Genomic DNA, 15,398 nt, shown 5'->3' with positions numbered 1-15,398 from the left:
TTCTGAAACAATTCTGCCGTGGTTGTTGGGACGACGTTTTAATCACCAACCTCCAGTTGGAGCAGAAGAAGGAAAGTCCTCCTACCTTTGCAGAGCTGTTACTGCGGTTGAGAACGGTAGAAGACAGACAAGCCACTAAGGTGAGTCGCATGAGACAGCACTTAGATGTAGCAAAATCTGTGCCTAGCAATACCAAGCCACGCATAGCTTCACATGTCCAAAATGCACATGCGCATGCAACTGACTCTGACCTTGATATTTTGAAGAAACAACTAGCTGATATAAGTGCTCAGCTAAGCAGTTTAAAAACTGACACTGCTAAAACTAAAGTGGTTGAGTCTCCTGTGGCCAGTGCTACAGTCAGAGCTAAAGCAGTGACAAGGAAAGCAGCAACAACCCGAACTTCTGCTGCCAAAACTCATGGTAGACCCCGACCCGGGTTCTGTTTTCAGTGCGGGGAGGATGGTCACATCATGTTTGGTTGTGAAAATGAACCAAATCCTACTCTTGTTGCTACTAAGAGGAAACAGCTGAGAGAAAAACAAGCCAGCTGGGATTCCTCTAATGCACATGAAAAGGGACAACCTTTAAACTAAAACCTACTCCTGTGGGGGAGCGCATGGGAGTACGGTCTTATCGTTTCAGCTCCAAGCCAAAGAAGCTTTCTTTGAAGAAATCTCTTTTAAAGAAACCGCTGAGTAGAACACAATCTGTGAAGCTTCCTAAAGGTTTAATAGGTACTAAAACTACTGCCATGATAACCATTGCAGGGAAGGACACAAAATGTCTTTTAGATACTGGGTCTCAGGTTACTACCGTACCTCAGTCTTTCTACGAACAGTATCTTTCTGAGCTCACTATACATCCACTACACAACCTTCTGGATGTTGAGGGTGCCAATGGCCAAACAGTTCCGTATTTGGGATATGTGGAGCTGTCTATCACTTTCCCAAGGGAGTTTGTTGGGTCTGATGTAGAGATAAACACCTTGGCTTTGGTCATTCCCCACTTGCGCTCAGCGTCAAAACAACAGGTGCTAGTGGGTACCAATACACTTGACAATCTTTACTCTAGTGTTAATGCTGACCCAAACCTTTCAGTATTTGAGCCCTTGCCTGTTGGGTATAAGGCCATTCTTAAAGTTTTGGAAATGCGTCAGAGAAACTCCATGGGGGAGAGCCTAGGCTTGGTGAAGCTGCAGGGAGCTGAACCGGGAGTTATTCCAGCCAACCAAACCACTGTAGTGGAGGGTGTGGTGAACCTCCCTATGGCTCATTCTGTGGAGTGTGCTATTCTTGAGCAGACCACGATTCCTGCGTTACCAGGTGGCCTTTTGGTATCACCTACTCTCATGAATCTGCCAAGCGGAAGGCTTTGCAAATTGCCAGTTGTGCTGAAAAATGCAACTGACCATGACATCATCATACCACCAAGGACAGTCTTGGCGAATCTTAACGCCATATCTGAAGTGTTGCCTCAAGAACACAATGTGAATGGGCCACCTACAAAAAGTGGTTTAGAACAATCTCCACAGCCCGAGGCTACAAGCTTCAATTTTGGAGATTCACCGTTACCCACTCAGTGGAAAGAGCGTGTAACGCGTCTTCTTAAGTCCATGCCTGAGGTCTTTTCCCAAAATGATGTGGACTTTGGACACACTGATAAGGTGAAACACCATATCAAACTCAGCGATGAAACACCTTTTAAATTCCGAGCACGCCCAATACACCCGCGTGATGTTGATGCAGTGAGACAGCATCTGCAGGAGCTTCTCATTTCAGGAGTAATCCGAGAATCTGAGTCTCCTTTCGCCTCTCCCATCGTGGTCGTGAGGAAGAAAAACGGTGCAGTTCGCCTTTGCATCGACTACCGGAGGTTGAATCTCCAGACCGTTAAGGATGCATACGCTCTCCCAAACCTAGAAGAGGCTTTTTCTGCGCTTGCAGGGTCCAAATGGTTCTCTGTTTTAGACCTTAAATCTGGTTATTACCAGATCGAGATGGAGGAACCTGACAAGCAGAAAACAGCGTTTGTATGCCCTTTAGGGTTTTGGGAGTTTAACCGGATGCCTCAGGGGATCACGAATGCACCGTCGACCTTCCAACGCCTCATGGAGCGATGTATGGGGAACCTTAATCTTAAGGAGGTGCTGGTGTTCATCGACGACTTGATCATTTTCTCATCTACCTTGGAGGAGCATGAACAACGCTTAAAGCGTGTGCTTCAGCGACTCAAGGAATATGGGTTGAAACTAGCCCCAGAAAAATGCAGATTTTTCCAAACTTCTGTCAAATACTTGGGTCACATCGTCTCCGAAAAGGGGGTTGAAACAGACCCAGAGAAAATTAAGGCACTAACAACGTGGCCTGTACCTACCAACCTCAAGGAACTTAGATCGTTCCTAGGTTTTGCGGGTTACTACCGGAGGTTCATCCAGGGGTATTCCCACATCGTTAGACCTCTTAACGGGCTCACCTCTGGATATCCGCCACTCCGTAAAGGGAATAAGAAACCTTCCAAAGGTGCAGATGGAAACTACCATCAACCTAAAGAACCCTTTGGTCAAAGGTGGACCTCGGATTGTCAGGAAGCCTTTGACCTAATCATTCAAAAGTTAACTTCAGCACCGGTCTTAGGCTTTGCCAATCCCCAGCTTCCATACATTTTGCACACGGATGCAAGTACGGTGGGCTTGGGGGCTGCCTTATACCAGATTCAAGATGACCAACCCAGAGCCATAGCTTTTGCCAGTCGTGGTCTCACTAGGAGTGAAATGAGATATCCTGCTCATAAGCTTGAGTTCTTGGCTCTCAAGTGGGCAGTCACATCTAAGTTTTCAGACTACTTGTATGGTTCAGAGTTCACTGTCGTAACAGACAGTAACCCGTTAACTTACATTTTAACTTCAGCCAAACTGGATGCTACGAGCTATCGGTGGCTATCTGCCTTATCCACCTACTCCTTTAAGCTCCAGTACCGGGCTGGGGTGCAAAACCGGGATGCGGATGCATTATCCCGTCGCTCTCATCAAGTTTTGGAGGATGACCTCGTTTCTCGGAAAGAGAGTGAGAGAATCTCACAATTCGTGCACAATCACGCAAGTGATCAAACAGGTACTGGCATCATTCCACAAGATGTCATAAAAGCCATCTGTGAACGGCATGTTGTCATTAGTGCTAACGGTGACAATTCTGAGTTTTCTTACCCTGGGTTAGCTCTGGTAAAGTCACTAGCCCTTCACTCAGCTGCTATTCCTGATAGCTTCCAGCAGGAAGAAATTCCTGGGCTTCCCAGTGTATCTCCTCTCTCTGAGGATGAGCTGCGGGAAAAACAGAGGGCAGATCCCGCAATAGCTGAAGTAATTACTCAGCTCGAGACAGGCCAAGCCCCAATTCCCAGTCTCAGGTCTGAACTTCCTGAACTTCCATTATTATTACGCGAGTTAGGCCGACTACAGTTGCGTAATGGAATCCTTTACAGGAAAAAGCGGGATGAAACAAGCACTGTTTTCCAGCTTGTATTGCCTCAGGAGTTGAGGCAGACAGTGTTTGAAAGCCTCCATAATCATATGGGACATCTTGGAGTGGACCGGACAGTAGATCTGGTAAGAGCAAGATTCTACTGGCCAAAATTACAGAGTACCATAGAGGAGAAAATCAAAACCTGTGAACGCTGTGTTCGCAGGAAATCTCAGTGTGAACGAGCTGCGCCGCTGGTGAGCATAAGAACCAGTAGGCCGCTTGAGCTTGTATGTATGGACTATCTGTCCCTGGAGCCAGATAGTTCTAACATGAAAGACATATTGGTCATTACTGATCATTTTACTAAGTATGCTGTAGCGGTGCCAACTTCCAACCAAAAGGCGCGCACGGTAGCCAAGGCCCTTTGGGAGAATTTTATTTCTCATTATGGGTTTCCAGAACGGTTGCATAGCGACCAAGGTCCGGATTTTGAGTCAAAGACTATTAAGGAGCTTTGTAACCTTACCGGTACGAAGAAGGTGCGAACAACACCGTATCATCCCCGAGGAAATCCGGTGGAACGGTTCAACCGTACTCTTCTTCAAATGCTAGGTACCCTGGGTAAAGATCAAAAAACTCACTGGAAGGACTTTGTTAAGCCTTTAGTGCATGCATATAACTGCACGAAACATGACACTACAGGGTTTTCACCCTACCAGCTCATGTTTGGACGGCAACCAAGGCTTCCAGTTGACCTTGCTTTTGGTCTACCGATTGACACACCTAAACGGTCTCACTCACAGTATGTCTCTGACTTGAAACATCATCTTCAAGAGAGCTACAGGCTTGCCACTTCTAACGCGAAAAAGAGCTCTGACCGCAACAAAATCCGTTTTGATAAGCGTGTTATTGAGTCTACCTTAGAAGTGGGCGATAGGGTTTTAGTTCGTAATGTGAAACTACGTGGAAAACACAAGCTTGCAGACAAGTGGGAAGAGAACGTGTACATTGTTCTCAGACAAGCGGGTGATGTTCCGGTTTACACTGTAAAGCCCGAGGGTAGAGACGGACCTGTGCGTACCCTGCACAGAGACTTGTTGTTGCCGTGTGGTTTTCTGTCATCGGCTGTTACCCCTAAGCCTGATAAGTCACCTCCAACGAGGCGGCCAAAAACTAGACAGTGTCCAGTCGAAGATAGTGGTGAGGAAGAACACTCTGAGTCTGAAGAGATCCACGAATGGGCCTCCATTCTTCCTTCAACTCAACCTGTAGAAATAGTCGTTACTGTGCCTGTGACTCATGAGTCGAGTAATTCTCCTCGTGAAGCTGCAGTACCAAACTCACCTGATGTGTCACTTTCTCCTGTGCATCCTGCTGTGGTAGTTGAGCCTACAGTAGAGGAGGTAGACGAAACCTTAACTGACAAGAACATACCTGATTCACTTGAACCTGACATGACAACTGGTGTTCAAACAGAGTCTGCAGTACCTTTAAAGGGAACTGTAGGACCTTGCACGCCCGTACGTGACATGACATCAGGGAATAATGCAAATCCCATGGACGTGGAGCAAGTGTCACCTTGTGCCTTATCTAATCAGCAACCCCTTGAGGCAGCCTTTGGTGGTACAGATGCCCCAGGATTGCCATACCCGATGGTTGAGAGAGATAAACCGGCTACTGTAGGACAACCAGTGGTTGTTCAGCCGAAATCAGTTCAGTATCCGGAGGAGAACTCTGTGAGTGGTGAAACTATCATCAGGCGTTCAATTCGGCAGTCTGAAAAACCAGAAAGACTCCAATACAGACAATTGGGCAATCCATTGTTGCATGTAGTGAATTCTTTGTTTCAAGGTCTCAGTGATGCCTTTGCAAACTCGTTGCCCACAGATGAGATCATGAGCAAAAATATTTAAGTCCCTGTACACCTCTGATGGTGTGGCTATTACTGGGTGGATGCCCAGGGACGGGCATACCGTCAGGAGGGGAGGATGTAACCCCCTTGATAATAATGGGTTACAGACTTCAGCATGTGGATGGATTTTCCCATTCATTTCCTTTCACCTGAATGCAGCAGGTGGTTGTCATTGGTTACTTCAGACAGTAGTCCCGCCTACCTGGGTCCGTTAACGTCAGGACGGAGTGAGAAAGAAAAAAAGGAAAAAGCGAACGAAAGAAAGCTGAACGCAACAAGCGTTGGAACAGAGAGAAAAATATAAAAATATTAAAGGATTGGCGGTGGCTGCTGCTGAGTAGCCGGGACCTGTGAGAGTAGCTGACGTGAGTTGGTTGGTCAGTTGTCCGTGTTCGGTCCAGTTTGGTTCGAGCTGCATTCGGTAGCCGACTAGCTGGCTCACAGAACTGCTCTTGCCTTTGATCTTGCCGACCCGCGCACGCGGTGAGAAACGCTGCTCCTGAACTTTTCTTCTAAGCTCTATACCGAGACAAACTGAGTGGCTGCACCGGGCGCCAGTGCCATTTTGTGCCCATACAGCTGAACGTGGAGATCGGTCAGGTTTTTTTTGTTGGTTTTGTTTTTTCGCGATATGACATCAGCGCCAGCCAGACTGGATGTTCTTCAGGATTCATGACCAATTGATGGCGAGCCTACCCAGCGGAACCAGAAGGAGCCAGGCCTCTGGATGATCCGGATAACATCTGCTGCACATCGGTGTGGTAGGATTGGTGTCTTCCGGACATTCTTCACTCAGCATTGTGTGAACAGGATTTGAACCACATACTCTGGTCCAGTATACATACATACTGGTCACTGTGTGGGTCACTAGGGGACCTTGACTTTTCTTTTTTTTGATTTGGAACAGCCATGGACTGTATTAAGACCTAAGACCAAATTTTATGGTGCACCTAGATTTAGATTTATACCTTGGCCAAGGTTTGTGGTAATATTTGTATTTTATTTTTCTATTGTAATGTGTATATTTGTTTTGTGGTGTTCACATTAAGCTTAACTAAAGCCGGCAGTTCTAAACTTTAAACCCGCTGTTTGAGTTTCATTTGGTCACCCTCTGGCGCTCCAGTAGCGAACCTACTGGCCTACTCCCTGGCATCCTTATTTTGGTGAGTCAGCTACATGCTGCTTCTCTGTGAGTCCATGCAGGGGTTTCAACGTTGTAAGTGTTACACAGGACTTAGGGCTTCCCTTATCAGAGGATACCTGGGAGTCCATACTCAAACTGGTTAATACAACCTCCCTGTGCGCACGTCACTGCTTAATTCAGTTTAAAGTGGTACACAGGGCTCATATTTCCAAAGCAAAGTTATCCTCCATGTACCCAGATATTAGTCCATACTGTGTAAGATGTAAAGTAGCCGAAGCCTCTCTCATCCACATGTACTGGTCCTGCCCATGTCTAAACAAGTACTGGATGGAAGTATTTCATACTCTCTCTCTGGTGCTTAAAATCAGATTAGAACCAAACCCACTGACTGCCCTGTTTGGGGTCATGGAGGGAGGAAGGAAGTTAACCACTGCACAGGGGCACACTTTGTCTTTTGCCTCCCTTTTGGCTCGTCGGGCAATTCTGTTCAGGTGGAAGGATCCCTTCCCTCCTACTCGTGCACAATGGCTGGAAGACATCATGTCCTGCTTAAAACTGGAGAAAATTAGATACTCGCTTCAGAAATCAAATAAGTTCCAGAAAGTGTGGGGACCTTTTCTAGAAGCATTCCAGACCCTGTGAACTATACTTCATATTTCTTTTGTATTCCTAGTGCAGGCTTTTGATGATAGAGTGACCTCATATTGTGATTAGTAATCTAGCAGTGACAGGGGAGGGATTAGTTTGGTCTGTAGTTTGTTTTTGTTACTATTTTATATTTTTTCATACTGTTTAGTTGTTTTTTGTATACTGGTGTATGCTATGATTAACATGCCCATGCCTACTCAAAATATTTGTAATCGACATGCAGCATTTCACCTTTTTTTTTTACTTTGTGAAAATTCCAATAAAAAGATCTTGAATTAAAAAAAAGAAAGAAAGAAAGAAAGAAAGAAAGAAAGAAAGAAAGAAAGAAAGAAAGAAAGAAAGAAAGAAAGAAAGAAAGAAAGAAAGAAAGAAAGAAAGAAAGAAAGAAAGAAAGAAAGAAAGAAAGAAAGAAAGAAAGAAAGAAAGAAAGAAAGAAAGAAAGAAAGAAAGAAAGAAAGAAGTGTAATACAGACAGACAGACAGATTTTGTGGTTTTGTGTTTATAACGGCCTTGTTTGAATAAATATATGGATAATATTTGCATATGGTTGTGATTGATTAAGCATCAGGTCTATTTCAATGATGCTGATATAATAAATGAGTCTATTACACCTAAAGACACGCCAACATCCTGTCATGTGAGCTGAATATGTTTTGTGTTCAACTTATTTGTGTTTTTGCTTTTGACTATTTCATGATGAGTGATTAAATAATGATTGCTATATTTTATAAAGTATATTGGAATGATGAGGTGTAAATGTTGATTTATGAAATGATAATGTTAATTGAAATCGTTAATTGAAAGATGCAGTGATTCTGAAACTCGCACCGCGGTCGTCCTCACGTTCATTTTAGTTTGAATTCAGACAGCAGTATCGGGGAAGGTTGAACTAAACGAGGTAGTCTGGGTTCTCCTGCAGATAACGAGGTGATAACGAGGAAACTGGCTGAGCTCCGCCCACCTGTGATGTCATGAGTTACATATTTGAGGTTCTTACCTCGTCCACCAGCAGCACCGTGGTTTCCTTCCGCGGCGCCGGGGTGCTGAATCTCTTCTCCAGCAGCGCGGCGGCGTGATCCGCCGTCGCCTTCTGCCCCGTCAGCTTCTGCACAGACCAGAGCGCCGGGTCAGCAACGGGTACTTTTCCTTGTAAAACGGGTACTTTTTCTTGTAAAACGGGTACTTTTTTCTTATAAAACGGGTACTTTTTCTTGTAAAACGGTACTTTTTCTTATAAAACGGGTACTTTTTCTTATAAAACGGGTACTTTTTCTTATAAAACGGTACTTTTTATTATAAAACGGGTACTTTTTATTATAAAACGGTACTTTTTATTATAAAACGGTACTTTTTCTTATAAAACGGGTACTTTTTCTTATAAAACGGGTACTTTTTCTTATAAAACGGGTACCACCTGCAGGATCTGGACGTAGGCCTGGTGCGGGTCCGTCATCTTCATGCCGTTGATCTCGATGAAGCTGAACGTTGGGATCTCGTCGGCGTCGGCCGCGTGCTGCAGGCAGCGCATCACCTCGTGGACGGTGGCCGTCTTCCCCGTCCCCGGCACGCCCGAGATGTACATGCACCTGGAACGACACGGGCGTCACATTCTGCCCCCCGGGTCATGCTCCGCCCCCCGGGTCAGGCTCCGCCCCCCGGGTCATGCTCCGCCCCCCGGGTCAGGCTCCGCCCCCCGGGTCAGGCTCCGCCCCCCGGGTCATGCTCCGCCCCCCGGGTCAGGCTCCGCCCCCCGGGTCAGGCTCCGCCCCCCGGGTCAGGCTCCGCCCACTGTCGAGGCCACGCCCACTCCCCAGCCTCACCCTCCCGTGCCGTCGTTGATCTTGCTCTCCACGAAGCTGTAGACGTCCTGGAACTCCTGCTCCCTGCAGGGCAGAGACTCCGGCACCGAGGACACGTGCAGCCTGGAGAGGACACGATATTCACCTTCACAAAACGGGTACTCTCTTTCCTTCACAAAATGATGGGTACTCCTTTTTCACAAAAAGACGGGTACTCCTTTTTCATAAAACGACGGGTACTCTTTTTCACAAAGCGACGGGTACTCCTTTTTCACAAAGCGACGGGTACTCTCTTTCACAAAGCGACGGGTACTCTTTTTCACAAAGCGACGGGTACTCCTTTTTCACAAAGCGACGGGTACTCCTTTTTCACAAAGCGACGGGTACTCCTTTTTCACAAAACGACGGGTACTCCTTTTCACAAAACGACGGGTACTCTCTTTCACAAAGCGACGGGTACTCTCTTTCACAAAGCGACGGGTACTCTCTTTCACAAAACGACGGGTACTCTTTTTTCACAAAACGACGGGTACTCTTTTTCACAAAACGACGGGTACTCTCTTTCACAAAACGACGGGTACCCTTTTTTCACAAAACGACGGGTACTCTTTTTCACAAAACGACGGGTACTCTCTTTCATAAAACGACGGGTACTCTCTTTCACAAAACGACGGGTACTCTTTTTCATAAAACGACAGGAACTCCTTTTCATAAAACGGGAACTCTTTTTCATAAAACGGGTACTTTTTTTATAAAAAACGGGTACTTTCTCCAAAGTCTCCCCCGGCCCCGGGTCTCCCCCCGGCCCCCCCCCGGGCCCTCTCTCACCTGGCTCGGGCCTCCTCCAGCACGTTGGCGGGCCGGCGGGCCGGCAGCGACCTGCTGGGGATGCTGGGAGTGATGCATCGCGGCGTCCGCGGTGTCCCCGGACCGGCCTGCACCGAGACCAGAGGAGAAGAGAGGAGAGGAGAAGTGAGGAGAGGACGAGAGAGGAGAAGAGTGGAGAGAGACGCCTCTTCCAGGCGTTTCCGGCCACCGTCTCCATGGCGACTCACCTTCCTGCCCGGCGTCCTGCCCGGCGTCCTGCTGGAGGAGCGAGTCGCCCGTCTGGATCGAGGGGTTTGGGGTTCGGCTGCGGCGCCTCTGCGCTTCTTCCTCGCCACCACCAGCTCTTCATCGCTGTGCACCGCCCCCTCCTCCTCGTCCTCGTCCTCGCTGCTGCTCTGCAGCTCCTTCTTGGACGGACAGAACTCGTCCTCGTCGTCGGAGCTCAGGTCCTGGTGGCCGTTCAGAAGATCCCTGAGGACAGAGGAAGACCTGTGAAGACGCTGAGAGGTGGCTGCTGGGTAGAGCTGGCCACGCCCCCGACCCCACTGACCACGCCCCCACTGGCCACGCCCCCACTGGCCACGCCCCCCACTCACAGCTGCTTCCTGATTCGCACCGACACCTGCAGCGCCGACTTCCTCTTGGAGCTCCTCGGCGTGGCGGCGACCGGCAGCATCGGGGACGATTCGTCCTCCACCTCGGCCCTGCGGACGAGACGGATCATAAATCCGGTGTTTATTTTTCTTATGATATGAATGTTTCATATACCGTAATACCGGTGAGTTTGTACAGTAGCTACACAACGTTGGGAACGTAGCGCCGCTGGACACTGTTTGTGAGGGGACTGTTTAGCAGCAGTGATGCACCGATTGTTCAGTAACCCAAATTGTTCGGCCGAAAATGGCAAAAAAACACTTTCGGTGTTCGGTGGAATAAGTGGGAAAAAACCGAACAATTAATAACGGCGTTGTAAAATAAGGAAATAGACTGGCCGCTCCGTAACTGTTGCACCACAAACATAAATCGTTGGCCAACCAAAAACTAACCACATAAGAATTTTACCAACATTCACCAGGAGGTGGAACCAAAACAACATAATGCTGGAAATTAAAACATGTTCAGTTTTTTATGTTCAATAAATATTTTCTACCTTGTAATTTTGTAAAAGATTTTTTTCTTTGAAAAGCCTAAATCAAATTTATTTGATTTATGCAATAGTGAAAAAATAGATGGCAAAATAAATGAAAAACTGCTGAAGAACCATGTTCGGTATTGTTAAAATAGGCCATTCTAGGCCAATTTACTGCAGCAAATCCTTTCCAAATCATTAGAAAATGTGGTTAACACCCAGTTGTGCATGAAAATAAAAATACCGTGATATACCGTGAAACCGATATAATTTTGAAAAATACCGTGATATAAATGTTTGGTCATACCGCCCAGCACTACCACTGGCTGGACGTGGTGATGTCATCGGTACTTACAGCACGCCCAGCGCCGGCTCCTTCGTCTTCAGGTCTCTCTTGCGGGACGGAGTCGTCGCCCTGTTGGAGACGAGCAAAGATGAAGAAAGAGTCACATGACGCTCTCCAGCGCCGGATGCCACCGTGACCCCAGCATGACCTCACAGTGACCCCACCGTGACCGTGACCCCACCGTGACCCCACCGTAACCTCACCGTGACCCCAGCGTGACCTCACAGTGACCCCACTGTGACCGTGACCCCGCCGTGACCTCAGCGTGACCTCACCAAAACCAAACCACCGCCCGGTGAGAAAGTAACAGACTACAAGTCCCAGAATCCTCGGAGACACCGGCCCATTTCACCCCGTGACTCAAACAGAACCAACCGGGCCGTTGGGCTCCGACTCACATTGGGCCCCGGGTCACCCGGGTTCTCCTCGGGGTGGCGCAGCGTCTCCTCGGGGTGATACCGGTACCGGCGCCGCCCGCCAAACGGGCCTCGCCGTCCTCATCCTGCTGAGGACTGAAGAGGCACCGGTGTCGGTTACTGGTTCTGGACCCGGACACACTTCAGACCCCTGAACCCGCCCAGAACCACTGGAACCACTGGAACCACCAGAACCCGCCCAGAACCACCTGAACCCGCCCAGAACCACCTGAACCACCGGAACCACCAGAACCCGCCCAGAACCACCTGAACCCGCCCAGAACCACCTGAACCCGCCCAGAACCACCTGAACCACCGGAACCACCAGAACCGCCCCCAGCAGGACAGACAACCTACGCCAGGTGTCACGCGGTCTGAGAAGCTCAGGACTAGAGCCCTGACTGTTTTCTTCATCCCGCTCCCGCTGCATTTCTAACCATTACCGCCCTCACGAGGGTGTTCCACTCCCGCACGCTCCCACAAAACTCTGAGAGTTCATGCACAATGATAGAAATCCGTTGATTTTGTGTCTTCTCCCGTCCCGCAAGAGAAATGTCCAGACAAATCTGATTAAGTGTTAACATGATCATTGTGGAGCTTGATGAATAATTGACAGTTCATACGTCACCTGACTGGTCACCATCATTGTCATCACTAGGGCTGGGCGATTTTGGACAAAAATAAAATCCAGATTTTTTTCTCTGAAAACCCGATTTTTGATTTCGATTCGATTTTTTTGGTAAAACTACAAAAGACAATGGAATAAATTGTTTCAAATATTTTATCTTTATTTTTAAAGAAAAATAGCAAACAAATTTCCTTATTGGGAATGAAGTGCAATTGAAAGATACTTTAAATCCTCCTTGAGTTTAGTAAAGTGACATTTATAATTTTCTTGACCAAACAAAGATGACTAGACGAGCTCTGTCTGTAATGCAGCTGCAAAAAAAGAAAATCCATTTTACGATTTTCCTTTTTTTAACATCGTCTTGATTAATAAATCCGATTTAGATTTAAAATCGATTAATTCACCTTATGTGATTGAGGTTATAGCAACGAGAGTAGCTGAGAGTGGCTCAAACACTAATAAATAACGAATGAAATAAATTAATTTAAGAAATGAATCACTTGGCCATTACATTGATGTCTCTTCTTCCAGCTCTCGACGAAGGCGGACGCTTTTCTGCTCCTCTCCCTTATCTATCTGTCCTGCTACTGCTTTTGTTTGTCTCGTCTTCAGAGTCTCTTCTTTTCACTCCTCCGAACTCTACAATCATGGAATTGATTAACTGGTCTCTCAGCACAATTGACCAAATTTTTGCGACAAGAAGTCAGGGGGTAAGGGAGCCCTCCTGCCCCGATGGGACATTTTTTGCTGGATACACAATGGATTCCTACAAATACTGGAAGCCTTTGCATGGCGATTCTGTCCATCGAGGACGTTGAAGATGCTTCATAATTGGATTTATGATAGCAGGATTTCTCCTGATTATCCTCATGATAGGAGGTGGGGGATTACTGATGTATCGACAAACGCGTAAGACGTCGACAGCTGTTTTGGCTCTTTCAGAGCTGCCGGACATGGCTGAAGGGACAAGCAAGGCGGTCAACACTCAGACTTTAACAGTGGGGGAGCAAAGCCATAAGCTGGACGCGATTCTTGAACAGAATCGCAGGCTGGCGGCGTCTTTGAGCTCATTAACAAGATGGATAACAACCTGGAGAAGTTGGAAGCACGGCTTGGCCGGAATTGATCACAATTCGTCTGTTTGGAGTCGCCACTGATGAACCGGAGACTGAAGGCAGACGGAAAATTACTGAGTCTGCCTGTTTTTGTAATATAATTGTTGATTCTATAATCTGGCCTTGACATGGCGGTTTTGGCCGATCGCTCCTGGTCACAATCTCCCTGGTGGAATGTAAACAAGGTGACTCTGCCCCCACTAGCCCTCCCCCTCTCCCACGAACACCTGTGGATCCCTGTTTCAGAACTGTACCGAGCCGTCTGATAACATCAAGGACATTGGCTGAGGAGCAGCTCTGGGCGAAGTTCACGGATTCATCGCTACACATACACTTACTGATAACCACACCTCCCTCAACTCAACGCCTTCCTCGGCCCCCCCTCTTATCAGCCCCCCCCCCAACAGTCTCTGGGTTCGAGCGCCACAATCTTGCGGCGATCACTTGGATGTTCTGTGCTCCATCCGATCTGCATGATGCACAAGAAACTTGGCACGTCACGCGTGAGACTTTTCGATATGAAATATTTATTGATCAGTTTTAAATCTACCTTATAGGCTGTTATTACTAAATGTTATCATTAAGTGAGAGAAATAAATTCCATGACTTTTCCAAAACGTTTGGGGTGAACTTATTTTTCCAAAACTTTTCCAGGACTTGAAAAAGACATTTTCAAATTCAATTTTTCCAGGTTTTTTCAAAACGTATGAACTCTGCAACGCAGCCCTCTACTCAGGACCGTCTCGTCTCAGCGGATCAGAGAACCGGAACATCGGTAGAGCGGTTCTGGCCCCCCGGACTCCCACCTGCTGGGTCCGTCCCGGTCCTCCTCGTCCAGCGGTGCCGGGTCCTGGGCCCGGTTCCCCCGGGGGTTTCTCCTCAGGGGGGTGAGGCTGTAGGCCAGGGGCGGAGCCTGGGAGGGGGGCGGAGCCTGAGAGGGGGGTGTCGGCCTCCTGGGTGTCAGCGACACCCCCCCGTCCAGCGGCCGGCCCAGGACGTCGTCTCCGTCCGGCGACACCTTCTCTGGACCTGCAGGGGGGAAGAGAGTTCAGCACGACGACAACGACCAGCTGATCCCTGAAACTATTCTCCAGGTTAACTTTTACTGGACTTTAATGAGGTTTGGTCCACATGAAAGGTCAGGAATCACGTCTAGTTTATTCTCCCACATATCAGTTTTTTAATACAACAGAATTCCTAAAGTTGTTTCCACTAACTTTCTATCGTCAGACAATAAAACAAGTCTAAAATACTGGATAAAGTGCAGCCTGAAGATACCTGTTACCGGGGCGACTTAGCCAATGTCCGGGGACGACTTAGCCAATGTCCAGGGACGACTTAGCCAATGTCCAGGGACGACTTAGCCAATGTCCAGGGACGACTTAGCCAATGTCCAGGGACGACTTAGCCAATGTCCAGGGACGACTTAGCCAATGTCCAGGGACGACTTAGCCAATGTCCAGGGACGACTTAGCCAATGTCCAGGGACGACTTAGCCAATGTCCAGGGACGACTTAGCCAATGTCCAGGGACGACTTAGCCAATGTCCAGGGACGACTTAGCCAATGTCCAGGGACGACTTAGCCAATGTCCAGGGACGACTTAGCCAATTTCCAGGGACGACTTAGCCAATTTCCAGGGACGACTTAGCCAATTTCCAGGGACGACTTAGCCAATTTCCAGGGACGACTTAGCCAATTTCCAGGGACGACTTAGCCAATTTCCAGGGACGACTTAGCCAATTTCCAGGGACGACTTAGCCAATGTCCAGGGACGACTTAGCCAATGTCCAGGGACGACTTAGCCAATGTCCAGGGACGACTTAGCCAATGTCCAGGGACGACTTAGCCAATGTCCAGGGACGACTTAGCCAATGTCCAGGGACGACTTAGCCAATGTCCAGGGACGACTTAGCCAATGTCCAGGGACGACTTAGCCAATTTCCAGGGACGACTTAGCCAATTTCCAGGG

General features: G+C 47.9%; 1 protein-coding gene across 1 annotated transcript in view; it reads right to left on the bottom strand.

The window, feature by feature from the left end:
• orc1 (origin recognition complex, subunit 1) overlaps window positions 1–15,398 on the bottom strand; it is a 40,827-nt gene that overhangs the window by 13,297 nt on the left and 12,132 nt on the right. The window contains exons 5-12 of the mRNA XM_061738902.1: window positions 14,234–14,456; window positions 11,278–11,337; window positions 10,390–10,497; window positions 10,021–10,264; window positions 9,794–9,900; window positions 8,987–9,088; window positions 8,581–8,752; window positions 8,164–8,271 (exon numbers count right to left, since the gene is read on the bottom strand). Of these exons, the coding sequence (XP_061594886.1) occupies window positions 8,164–8,271; window positions 8,581–8,752; window positions 8,987–9,088; window positions 9,794–9,900; window positions 10,021–10,264; window positions 10,390–10,497; window positions 11,278–11,337; window positions 14,234–14,456 (1,124 nt within the window). The remainder of the gene's footprint in view (window positions 1–8,163; window positions 8,272–8,580; window positions 8,753–8,986; window positions 9,089–9,793; window positions 9,901–10,020; window positions 10,265–10,389; window positions 10,498–11,277; window positions 11,338–14,233; window positions 14,457–15,398) is intronic.

The sequence above is a fragment of the Cololabis saira genome, chromosome 13, assembly GCF_033807715.1.
Source record: "Cololabis saira isolate AMF1-May2022 chromosome 13, fColSai1.1, whole genome shotgun sequence".
NCBI classification, from domain to species: domain Eukaryota; kingdom Metazoa; phylum Chordata; class Actinopteri; order Beloniformes; family Belonidae; genus Cololabis; species Cololabis saira.
This window is presented reverse-complemented; position numbering and strand designations above follow the sequence as displayed.